At 42.6% G+C, this 12,484-nt stretch overlaps 1 protein-coding gene across 1 annotated transcript in view; it reads left to right on the plus strand.

Moving 5' to 3' along the window:
- Positions 1 to 12,484, plus strand: part of LOC121306674 (voltage-dependent N-type calcium channel subunit alpha-1B-like) — a 71,454-nt gene that overhangs the window by 24,865 nt on the left and 34,105 nt on the right. Inside the window, exons 10-17 of the mRNA XM_041238504.1 lie at positions 369 to 481; positions 589 to 701; positions 1,320 to 1,451; positions 4,797 to 4,869; positions 6,222 to 6,339; positions 7,153 to 7,220; positions 7,577 to 7,683; positions 9,281 to 9,343. Coding sequence (XP_041094438.1) covers positions 369 to 481; positions 589 to 701; positions 1,320 to 1,451; positions 4,797 to 4,869; positions 6,222 to 6,339; positions 7,153 to 7,220; positions 7,577 to 7,683; positions 9,281 to 9,343 — 787 coding nt within the window. The remainder of the gene's footprint in view (positions 1 to 368; positions 482 to 588; positions 702 to 1,319; positions 1,452 to 4,796; positions 4,870 to 6,221; positions 6,340 to 7,152; positions 7,221 to 7,576; positions 7,684 to 9,280; positions 9,344 to 12,484) is intronic.

The raw sequence follows: 12,484 nt of genomic DNA on the forward strand, positions 1-12,484 counted from the left end.
GTGGCAGCATTACCAGGATAAAATGTTGCCTTGTCTCCTGCCACTTCACTTACTGTACGTTACGATGCGTGGGGCTTATTTAAGATTACCAACCCAATCTGTCTGTGTCTCTGGCAGGCTCTTACTCTGCGTACTCTCTCTGCGTACTCATAAAGAGCTTTGAACTTTGACTTTCCCTCTTAAAAACAGAGCAGCTAAATTAGAGTGTTTTATTTATTTATTTAAAGTTTTAAGGTATAAGGTTGATTTTGATCTCTGAAATTGCAACACTGTGGATCTCCCCTCTGTGCTGGACAGAGTGCTCCTTTTCACTGTAGGTCTGTATTGTGCTGTTTGAATGTTCCTTGTTTTGGAATGTTCCATTTTAGATTTCGCTGAGTTTGTTTTCCTGGGGCTGTTTCTGACTGAGATGACTTTGAAAATGTATGGGCTGGGCCCACGGAACTACTTTCACTCCTCGTTTAACTGTTTCGACTTTGGGGTGAGTTGAAAAGCTTCTATCTGTATTGCATCACCTAACATTGCAATGCATTTGTACTGAAATGCCTTGCACCCCTTCTGTGCTCATGCTGCTGTTGTCTGTTCTAGGTGATCATAGGCAGTATTTTTGAGGTGATCTGGGCTGCAGTGAAGCCTGGAGCTTCATTTGGTATTAGTGTGCTGAGAGCACTGCGGCTGCTGAGGATTTTCAAAGTGACAAAGTAAGTACTGGAGAGGTGACCAGCACGGGCACCAGGCATGCCACTGACTTGTGTTCTTGTGTTGCGGGCTTCCTGAAAAATCATAGACCCCTTAATTAACACAATTTAGCAGCAGCTGTTGACGTGTTTATTTGCAAACAGGAATAGTATCATTTCTGGAGAATGCCAGTTAAAGAATGTCAGCAAGCTTATTAAAAGCAGTTGCTGAAGCGCATCGCAATAAATAATTCTCTTCGTTTTACAGCAGGCAAGTGAAGCCAGGGCTGGTGTACAGCCGTCTCTCTCTCTCTCTCTCTTCCTCTCTGTCTCTTTCTCAGTCTGTCTCTCTCTGTCTCTCTCTCTCTCTCTCTCTCTCTCTCTCTCTCTCTCTCTCTCTCTCTCTCTCTCTCTCTCTCTCTCTCTCTCTCTCTCTCTCTCTCTCTCTCTCTCTCTCTCTCTCTCTCTCTCTCTCTCTCTCTCTCTCTGTCTCTCTCTCTCTCTCTCTCTCTCTCTCTCTCTCTCTCTCTCTCTCTCTCTCTCTCTCTCTCTCTCTCTCTCTCTCTCTCTCTCTCTCTCTCTGGATGGTATTGGCTCTTCCCTCTCTCTTGAGTGACCAGCCCCCTGTTTGTTTGCTCTCAGGTACTGGAACTCTCTGCGGAACCTGGTCGTGTCTCTGCTCAACTCCATGAAGTCCATCATTAGCCTGCTGTTCCTGCTCTTCCTCTTCATCGTGGTCTTCGCTCTGCTGGGCATGCAGCTCTTCGGCGGACAGTGAGTATCCCATCGCTCAGCTTCCTGACCACCAGATCCCACTTCATGGACAAGTGCCATGAAGCTCATGCATGCCCATACGGAAACGTGCTACAGTATCGCTGGAAATACTGTAGTACCCGTGCATCTTTATGAGTGGCACAAAACTATAATATTTGTTTTTTGCAATACTATAGTTTTTTTTAAGGGTGCAGGTTTTCTCTCGTTTGATTTGCTTGCCATCATGAAGTCAGACCCTTCAAACGTAAAGCTGTTGAAGGATTCTGATTTTTCCTTTCAGAGACACGTCAAACTTCTCCTTAAAATAATACAAAATGCCTGTAATACTGCTAAACATTTTTGGCTCATCTATATTAAAATGTAGAAAAATATAGATGGTGCTTCATGCATATCATGCCCCCCCCCCCATTACCCCCTTCCCACTAAACACATTAATGTATCCCCTACAGTTTGTGTCCCTACATCGCCATGCTTTTGAATCAACAAAACGCATTTCTTTGTATTGTATTGTATTTCATTGTGTTAGTATAGCGTAATCTTGATTTAAAGCTTATCAGTTTTCTGATAGCTACAATAAGAGGGACACTAAGAAGGATTCGGGGATTTTAAGACAAAATACTTACTTTATAATGCCTCTGCTCAGTATTCTGCAGGGAGCATTTAATTTAGTTCCACTGTAGATGTGTTTAGAACGAAAGACAAAGCAGTGTCCAGTTTATTCAGATAAATACCTCTCTCATTTAGACTGTAGTTCGTTTGCTGAAGCGCATTGTGTGGAGCTGTTTATCTTTAAAGAAAACAGGGGGAATAGAAAGACCTGCATTTGCACAGGTTCTGCTGGGACTATCCTTCCAGCTGTGCTCCCAGCTCTCTTCATGGATCTCAGCAGCCGTGAAAGTGGGCTGTGCTGCTGTTCAGGAGCGAGGTTCAGGGATGTAGGTGATGGAGAACGCCCGATTCACTCAGCAGATTACTGCTAGGGAGCTGCGCCTGTCCACACCCATGAGAAAGGTTACTGTGGCCAATGTGCATGCAAAGCCCACCTGTTGACCATGCTTCCCAATGCTTCACCATGTACGTTTTACATGCGTCCTGTGCTCTACCATGCTCTCATATTTTTTATACTTGTAATGTGCTACAGAAAACCACAGTAACCTTTGTTCTTTTTATAAGGACTGGGCTGCTTAATAACATGTACTGTATAGGCAATAAACACGCTCTCTATATCAAAATAGACAGAATCCCTTTAGCAAGGACCCCCAACGCAATTGACAGATTGTATCTGTTCTGGATCAATAATAATTCCTTAAAGGAAAAAATAAAACCATCACAATACTTTATTCACTGAGCACCTCTAGACTTGCAATTCAGTGGCAGAACAGTGCTGAAGGAGTTGCTGCAGTGAGGTTGTGTTTGTCTTCGGGGTTTTGAGCCATCGTTTGTTTTCATTTTCTCACTGTTCTCTTCAGTTCCAAGACGCCGGAGACAGGTTCCAACAGGTTTGTTCCCCAAAGAGCTAATGCAAACTGAACTCACTGCTTCCTTCCTTGTAGATCCAGCCTAGGAACAACTCGCCATGTGTAACTGTAACTGCACTCCAGGAACAATGCAAACCGGGTAGTGACATCCGAGAGAGCGGGTCTGAAAAACCGAATAGAGCTGTCATGCAGAACGAATGAGATGATCGCAACGGCCAGCGCTGGTTTAGAAGTGATCAGACCTGCTACCTGTACCTGGGCATGGTCTGGTAGCTTAATGCTGGTGTAGTCTCTCTATCAGCATACAATGCTACACCCAGCTGGTGTGGCTTGCAGTAAAGAGAAACCAGGAAACAAACTATTCTTTGGTGCTCTTCAAAAAAAAACAGCATTAGCAGGACCATGTTTGTGCCTTGATTGAGGCTTCCTAACTTCCACAGCATTCATTGAGATCTGTTTGATTGACCTAAACAGCAGCGGATTTAAGCTCCACCATCAAGGGAAGCTCTTCACCCTTCGTGGCGTCCTCAGTGGTGTTTTGGGTCCCAGAGTGGCTCACTGGGTGACGGCTCGGCCACATGGTGTGCAGGGTGATTCATACAGTCGGGGGAGCACCGGTTTGCTTCCTGGCTGTGTGAAGTTTTCACTGGGGATTGCATGGGGAGCGTTGCAAGGCTTGCCTTTGTCCTCTGCAGGGCGGTGAGACTGTGATGTTGTAGACCGTGCCGCTGTTTAGATCAGTTGAATCAGACCCCATTGTGATGTGCCAGAGTCAAGGACGAAGGTGCCTGGTGATGTCCCAGATAAGAGATCGATTCCAATTGCATCTGGGACATTGTCTGTGTATTGTCATCACTGCCCAGGATTAAGACCCATTCCACGTACTGTAGTGCACGCAAACGCTGCAGCTGTTTCAGACACACGACAAACAGCTGCACAGGTAGGTACAGCCAGCAAGCCTCTCATTGCATTGCTGTTGTGGAGAAGCCCATTCACGCCGCAGCAGGGAAACTGGGCCAGCGGAGAAATGATGGGAAACAAGGTTCTAGGACTGCCAGCAATACTGGAATTGAGTTTGAGCAAACAGGGGTGTTGGTGGAGTTTAGAGTTTAAACCTTTAAACGTCTGCCAAGGGTGAAACGTTTAGGATTTTGCCTAAATGGTTAACGTTGTCTAAAGCATGCAGGGGCCAAATGTAGGTGTTCGCCATAGTATACTGTACAGGCCATTTTATTTAATCTGCAATATTTCTTCACAGTGTTCTCTGTAGACAGTTAAATGCTGCACACATACAGTCTTGTGTACAAATACATAGCGGTTTTAAAAGGTGATGGAGAGATTCTTAGGGTGGATTTTCTGATTCGTTACAGACATTCCCAATCTGTTGAGGTTTAAATGTTTAAACTTTTAGGAAATTAAACCGAAACTTAACACCCCTGAACTGTACCTGTGTTTGTATAGTGTGATGCACACTGTGATGTTAGTAACTGCATGGTTTGTTTGTATAGAAATGTATGAGTGTGCATACGACTCTACATGCCTCCCCGTTAATAATAATAATAATAATAATAATAATAATAATAATAATAATAATAATAATAATAATAATAATAATAATAAAGACGGTGTGATTGGTAAACAGAACATGCCCTTTGAGAGTGTTTCCTCTTTGTTGTATCTGAGTGGCTGCTGTGTTTATTAATCACATTTTGTCTGCATTATTTTGTTTCTGGTTGTACTGGTTGATTTTATGCTGAAGTAAATAAATATTTATATATATCTTTCTAGCCTGAGCCCTGAACCCTTTTGTTCTGCTGTTTTTTTGTGGGGGTTTCTTAAGCATTTACTCCTACTTCTCCATCCTCAGGTTTAATTTCAATGAGGAAACGCCAACGACAAATTTCGATACATTTCCTGCTGCGATTCTCACGGTCTTTCAGGTAAATGTGAATTACCTACAGTACCACCAGCCATGGATGTATCTCTAGATAGAAATTCAGTATTGTTTAGAATATTTTAAATGCCATCTGGTATCTTCTAAATACTACAGAGTTTAATATGCTTGTTGTTGTACTGAAAACACCACTGCCCTGGGAAAAGTCAAACATTTCAAATATGTTACAAAAGGCGATGTAATAACAGTGTGATAACATAATTACAATGCAATGACATGTTAACTATAAAATATTTTCTGTTGCTAGTGTCTTTTTGACTGACACAGTCGTTACACACGAAGCTCTGTATTTACAATGTAATTATCAGGTTACTAAACATTATAATAACAGTGTGGTTAGAATGTATTTAGAGACCTCTACTGTAGTGTTACCATATTTAATATAATAAAGTAATTACCTATTAAACATGTAACTGCAGCGCAGTTAATCTACCTGCAAATCGAAGTGCATCATTTAAGGTTCTAAAAAAAAAAGAAACCAGGCTATTCGCGAAAAGAATTCTTTGCAAAACATTTTCCAGCAAGCCCAGGCTGTATATCAATAATCTGAATTAGCAGAGTGAAATGTTATCATCCAGACTGTGAAAATGCATGCTTCCAGCAAGCAGCCTTCTTATCACTTCAGTTTCTCCTGACCTACTTACTCTCAAAAGGCTGGATTTAAAACCAGAGACTGACATTGTGCACGTGTTCACCAAAAGAACTGATGGACGGCTTAAAAGCTGGGGATGCAATAATTAAAAGAAAAGAACACGCTTTTTTTTTTTTTGCCTGGTGAAAGTCACTTAACTGCCACGGAAGCAAACACTTTTTATTCCCCTTAAAAGGATTAAGGTGTCGAATGCTCCTGCATCCATATAGAATTGAAGTAGGCATGTAAAAAGCTAGCTCCCATTGCAGTGTCAATGTGAAACTCAGTGCTGATGAACAATCTCGCTGATGCTGCATCTAAAAAGTAACTCAAGATTGCTGATTTTACTTCATAAAGTCAAGTGAAACTGGCTGAATAATGTTACGTTAACATATTGAATTAAATACTGCTTCGTAGTTTTCCATGTAATTTTGCGATATCATTTTGTAGTTTCTTTGATTACATGATGTTAAGTAAAATATCTAAATTATGTTTATGTAAGTTTTTTTTTCAATCCTAAGAGTCTAGGTGATGTAAAACTTTTGGCCAGAGCTGTAGATACTGCCAACTTGAATGTCTCTGTTTAGAAGGTAATCTGATATTGACTTCTGTTGACCGTGGGCAAGGACAATGGAACTCGGTGCAGCTCACAGCTTTGCTTGGTCACATGTCCAGTCACTTACCCAGAATGCACTTTCATTTTCCAGATCCTGACCGGTGAGGACTGGAATGCAGTGATGTATCATGGGATTGAATCCCAAGGTGGCGTCCGCAAAGGAATGCTGTCGTCTATCTATTTCATCATCCTCACCTTGTTCGGTAACTGTATCCTTTCCGTTCGGAGAGCGTTTCTGCTTGAAGCAGGGAGCGGTTTGCATTCGGTGTGCACACCATGTCGCTTGTCCCTCGTGACTTTGCAGCAGCTGGTGTGGCCGTTACCGAGTGACTCCAGCTAAGGGGAGACGACGGAGTGTGTTGATAATAATGATGACATGAGTTTAAAATATTTAAAAAGAAAACACAGGCTCCAGTGAGCAAGGTTGATGGGTCTGTCACATCCTAACAAGGTCCGTCCCTGAATTAAACTGGGCAGCTGCCACAAGGCATGACTGCCCTGTTTACTGCAGTTAACACTCGTTTAGAGACATTGTAGCTATCTCTCAACTGCGCTACAAGAAGAGTTGTGGCATGCTCCCTCCTTATACCAAATACCATGCAGAGAGTTGAATCAATGAAATGCAACTTTAACCAAACCCTGAAAGTGTTTCAGCATGACTTCTGTGGCTTCTGGTCCAGCGAGCCAGTGTATGATGCATGCAGAAAGCAATGCCTGTTAGATGCATGCTGGGTTTTATTGTTTTACAAGTACAAACTGATTAATATGCATATATAATAAATGAGTATTATCACCAGAGATGAGCTGTGTTCGTGTGTTGACTAAGCTTCATTCTATGCATTGTTGTACTCCCCCTCTGGAATGACAGTTGACAGTTCGCTGTATGGTGGGTCAGTTTGTGTTGAACCTCCTGTACTGTATCTGTTGTGTGAGAGCATGCTCTGCTTATCCAGCTTGTCGGATGTCAGTGTTGCTCAGATCCCCTGTGTGCACAGTGATTTCCTCAGCTGCAATGTGAACAGACACGCTGCTCAATGTCTTCTTGGCCATTGCTGTTGACAACTTGGCCAATGCACAGGAACTAACAAAGGTAGGCTGAGCTCCAGTCTTTATCGGCTTCGATTCTTTGCTTAGCTAAATATAGTCGTAACATCAGCACGCTGTTTTTTAAGAGCTACATCATTGGTCAATATGTACAGCATACAGTGGACGGTATAAAGTTAAATTCATTTAAAAATAAAAACCCTATAAACCAGCCACACCTGCACCGTACCGTAGCCCTGAAAGAACCTGTCATCTTCATTCGGAAATATAGGGGCACCAACCACATAGTTTTAAACAAGTACAGCTGACGACATCTGTTTTTGTAGGAATTTTGGGTGGAATTTTTTACTTCTGCACAATATCGATACTCACTCTAATGCCGTCTCTTTTTCAATTGGTTAGGATGAGGAAGAACTGGAAGAGCAAACCAATCAGAAACTTGCCCTCCAGAAGGCCAAGGAGGTAGCAGAAGTCAGCCCCATGTCGGTCACTAACATTTCCATTGCAGCGTAAGTCATGAAGCATCAACCCCTGCGCCCTGCACCCCCCGTCCCCCCTGCACTCCCTTCAGTCCCGGGGAAGCACCCACAGACCTGCTTGACAATGTGACCATTCCCTTTCTTCTATCTTACTAAATATCTGTATTTGAACTCTGTTGTTGCCATATGGATTTTATTTATGTTTTATTTATTGATTTCTGTTTTGAGTTTTCTTGCTTTAGTTTATGTGAAGGTCAGTCTATGTGTGTTGAATCTAGCTTGACAGTCCCTGTTTCCACCTGTTGGTCCTGCACCTCTCAACCCCCCCAAATCAGGCCAGCAGCGCGCAAGAGGGGACGATGCATCAGTGTTTCTGTCAAAGTGTTGCAGTGCATCTGAGAAGCAGGTTACAGGTTAGGCAACAGTCTTTGTAAAGCTGTGGGGTCTTCTGCTGCAAGTCTCACAAACCAAGCTGACGACACTGTCCATAATTCCAGCTCCCTGATTGGTAGGCAGATGGGATCTAGCCAATCAGGAACGGGACACATACGAGAAACTAGAACCCTGCTCTATCTTCCACAATACCAGCTGCCCTGCTGTCAGAGATAGGACACAGTGCCGATCTAGCAGTGTGCTTTACCAAGATTAGGAAGGGCATAACAAAGGAACAGTTGTCGTGATATACACTCCATCTTAAACAAACAAATGCAATTCACTCAAAAAAAGGATTATAGAAAGCAATGTAAGAAATCTGGTTGAGAATGTCTTGACTGGAGCTTGCAATGTTAATATATGTGCTAAAACCGCAACACACAGTTCTCCTCCATTCTGATACAAGCGTGCTGCAGCTCTAAGAAGGTTACCCTTGTGCAGTGAATCCAGTTCCTTTGCATTGGTTCACAACTTTGTTTCTGGAGTGTTTCAATGGGGTTTCCTCTATACCTGTACCTATAGCTAGACCTGTACCTGTTGTGTTGCCTTCGGTTGTGGTGTGTTTGATCAAAAAGCAACTCACTCCAGGACGGTAAGTAGTGACAGACCAAAATAGCATTGAAAACTGATTGACATGGCATTTCCATTGATAATATATAGTAAGGTAGTTCTTTTGAATTAATTGCATTTCTTATGTGATATATTTTTGGTTCTTGTTTTTTTTTGTGTTTAATTGCTATGAATAGCGCTTTGATTCATTGTAAAGAAAAGCATAATGTTTTTGTAATTCCTGATGAGGATATGCTTATCACAATGTGAATGAAAACCAAGCACATGTTTGTTGAGACAAAAAGGAGGTTGTTGACAATACATGCATGCAAATGCATGCATATTAGCTGTAGTTTTCAAAGACTTCATTTGTGTTTTTTCTTGTTTATTTCTTTGTTTCTTATAGTGTTATAGTTTGATTTAACATGAAAATTAAAAAAAAAAAAAAAAATCAATAGAAAAAAATACATGGGGAGTTTGACCGCAGACTTGCTTGTCAAGAGAGACTCAAGAGCGGAGCGAGTGAGAGTCCAAGCCTCTGGAGCGCTGCTGCTGCTGCTGAGGATGAAAAAGTCTCCAGCTTGTATAATCTTCTCCCAGTGAATTATTTTGTCTCATGTTTTGTTTTGTTTTTTTGCATGTGCAGTTTTGTAAAGCAAACTCGAGGTGCTCTATCTTGCAGCTCGTCCGTCTCCAGCGTTAATTCAGCGTGAGTTTGCTCTCTGTTACGATATTCTCAGTTCCACAACCCCTCCGAATATATCCTGTCATTTCAACTGCATTGTGAAACTCCTCTATGCGCTTATTTAATCCATACATACAATCTCTCTCTCTCTCACAGTAACTCTCCCCTCTCTCTCTCTCTCTCACAGTAACTCACCCCCCCCTCTCTCTCTCTCTCTCACAGTAACTCTCCCCCCTCTCTCTCTCACAGTAACTCTCCCCCCTCTCTCTCTCTCTCTCTCTCTCTCACTCTCTCACAGTAACTCTCCCCCCTCTCTCACAGTCTCTCTCCCCCCTCTCTCTCTCTCTCACTCTCTCTCACCTCCCCCCCCTCTCTCTCTCTCACTCTCTCTCTCTCTCTCTCTCTCTCTCTCTCCCCCTCTCTCTCTCTCTCTCTCTCTCTCTCTCTCTCTCTCTCTCTCTCTCTCTCACTCTCTCCCCTCTTTCGCTCTACTCTTTCTATCACTCTCTTTCTCTCCCTTTATTTTTTTATTGTGGCTGCTGTGCTTTTTCCACTTAAATTTATATTGTCCATTTTTATAAGGGGAACTCCTGTGCCTTCCACACTGAAGGTGCGTGCGTGTGTGCGTGTGCGTGTCTTTGTGTGTGTGTGTGTTACGTACTGCAAGAAAAGAGATTCTGAAAAACGGGTTGCTAATGGCGGGGGGGGGGTTCTGATTTGTAAAAATATAAAACCTTAAAGATTTTACTGAAATAATGCATATTTACCTTGGTGCCAGCCCGGCATGTACTGCAGTATAACTTGTGACACATGCTCCTCATCACCCCAGTAAGAAATCCCAGCACTGCTCTGTCACAGCTCCATCACCCCAGTAAGAAATCCCAGCACTGCTCTGTCACAGCTCCACCTCGGGTCCAGCTGGTCTCTACACCTGTAATGTTTCTTTTGAAATTGTAGATATTCAATTGAAAAGCGCTTGCTGCTGAGACACGCTGCTGCAGTGAGTTGACGCTGTGCGCGGAAGTAGAATTTAATATCGGTGTCAAGTACTTTCAGACATTCAAAGAGTGTTTCATCTATTTGTGCCTCTGACATCCAATTAAGAGAAGGCACTTACCCACAAGCACCATATCCGAGAGACACTCCACAGCACCGGGCGGAAAACGCAACGTTAGTCTCTTCATTTTTATTTGAGTTTTATTATCATTTTTTCTTGCTGTGTGTTCAGCACCATACCCCTTGGCTACAGCACAGACCCCAAGCACCATCACTTCAAAGCAGTATTACAAAACCAGTGTGCAGTACAACCCAGACAATAAGCTTGAGGATAATCTTCTTGATTGAGTGCTAGGAGTAGAAACAGATCACCGAAGCTTCAAAACTTTTTTAGGTGCCTTCTCCGTGCATTTTATGAAGGATTTTTGATAGCTGAAGGCAGCTGGCTGCTGTTCTGCAGTCGTTTTTGACAGGGGTTACTGGCTTGTAGTGAACATTTGAAATCCTTTATACATTCAATCAAAGAGCGAAACAGATACAATAAAAAAACAAACCTGTAGCTTTGACAAGGACGCTGATATTGTTAGCATGAAAAGAAAGCTGAGCCTGCAGGGGAGCATGTTGCACGATTCCTCTCGACACGAAGACCTCGTCCTTGAAGGAGTGTTATCATTATTATTATTAAACCAGCACAATACAGCATGGAGCTAGAGAGAAACAAATCTGTTTAACTGCTTTGAATAGGAATTTTTGTAATATATTGTGTAATGAAATCAATGCAGATTAAAAAACAAACCAGCAGCCATCATTTGCAATTGTGCATTCAGTGTGTGTGTGTGTGTGTGTGTGTGTGGGTGTGAATCCTCTGTATCAAACACCATATCTGATTGTTTGCATCAGCAGTTCACCTGTACATTGTCCACCTTTCTTTCTTTCTTTCTTTCTTTCTTGCTTTCTTTCTTTCTTTCTGATAAATGTGTTACAGAAAGCAGGTCTGGTTCTGTGCTGGTTTCTGAATGCAGAGAAGGAGATTGCTGCTCCTGATTTCGCTCAGGGTGTAATACAGTACCTGTTGGCCCGGTTGTACGACATTGTCCCTGATTGTACTTGATCAAAAGCGCTTCAACATTGGAACCTACAGTGCAAACCAATTCAGTTTAGGCCTAATATGATCATTAGTTCATTGTGTATTCTGCCAGCTCATTTATACTGTGTTATATATCAAACTGCATATCCAGTAAATATAAGAACGCCTCTCTGGTAAATCATATAGTAATGGTGCTGACAATATTGAAATACACTCCACCCTAGAAGCCTGCCTGTTTAAAGCCCAGATTGCCCTGGCTTAAGGCTTGCTCTTTCCCTTGTGACATGCCGGAAGATGCATGGCTTCTAGGAAGGGCGCAGCATTCAGGGTGAGGTGTGTAGAACAGTGCAGCACCTCCAGCGCTGCAGCTCTTGTTGCATGTTTGCACTAGAACAAAGCATGGAACCAGGAGCTGCTTCTGCTGTTGACAGCCCTACATTGAAGGAGCTGTGCTGCTGCTTGATGCTAGCACCAAACCAAGGCATCCTTATTTTTAAAATGAGTATTATTTTTTTTTTTAATGTATGAGACTGATTTTCCATTTGATTGAGGTGCTGACCTGCACATGGATGACAGTCGATCCTGTAGATACTGATGTTGCACTGGGGTAACTGTGAAATGAACGCTTGCAGTGCAATACCAACATCTGGGTGGCTTTTTATTTTGCTGTTGTTTTTGTTGTTTTGTACGGTTTTATTTTTTGTTTTTATCCCGTTCTTCTCCTTTCAAAGCATATCATCTGTGTCTCACTGATGTCTCATTACCACTCTGTATGATACTGTGCAATCTTAGGAGTAGCGCTGGCTGTGCAGCCCATTCCTTTTATGAGGCAGAGGTCCTTCTCAGGGTGTGTCAGTGCTGAGAATGTTGCTTCATGTCTCCTGGAGCAGGAGCAGCGACTGCGTTGAGTTTCTTAATTGAGTTTCTTCCTTCGTTGAAGTAAAATTGAATCCGTGTTTAAAACCACTGCATTGTTCCCTGTAGCACTGACCTTAGCAGCAGCAGCAATTCTAGTTCCATTCAATTTTAGACACAGTAGTATTCCACGAGAACTTTTGACATGCAGTAAATATCCCCAATGT

Source organism: Polyodon spathula, chromosome 49 (assembly GCF_017654505.1).
Source record: "Polyodon spathula isolate WHYD16114869_AA chromosome 49, ASM1765450v1, whole genome shotgun sequence".
In the NCBI taxonomy this organism is placed as follows: Eukaryota; Metazoa; Chordata; class Actinopteri; order Acipenseriformes; family Polyodontidae; genus Polyodon; species Polyodon spathula.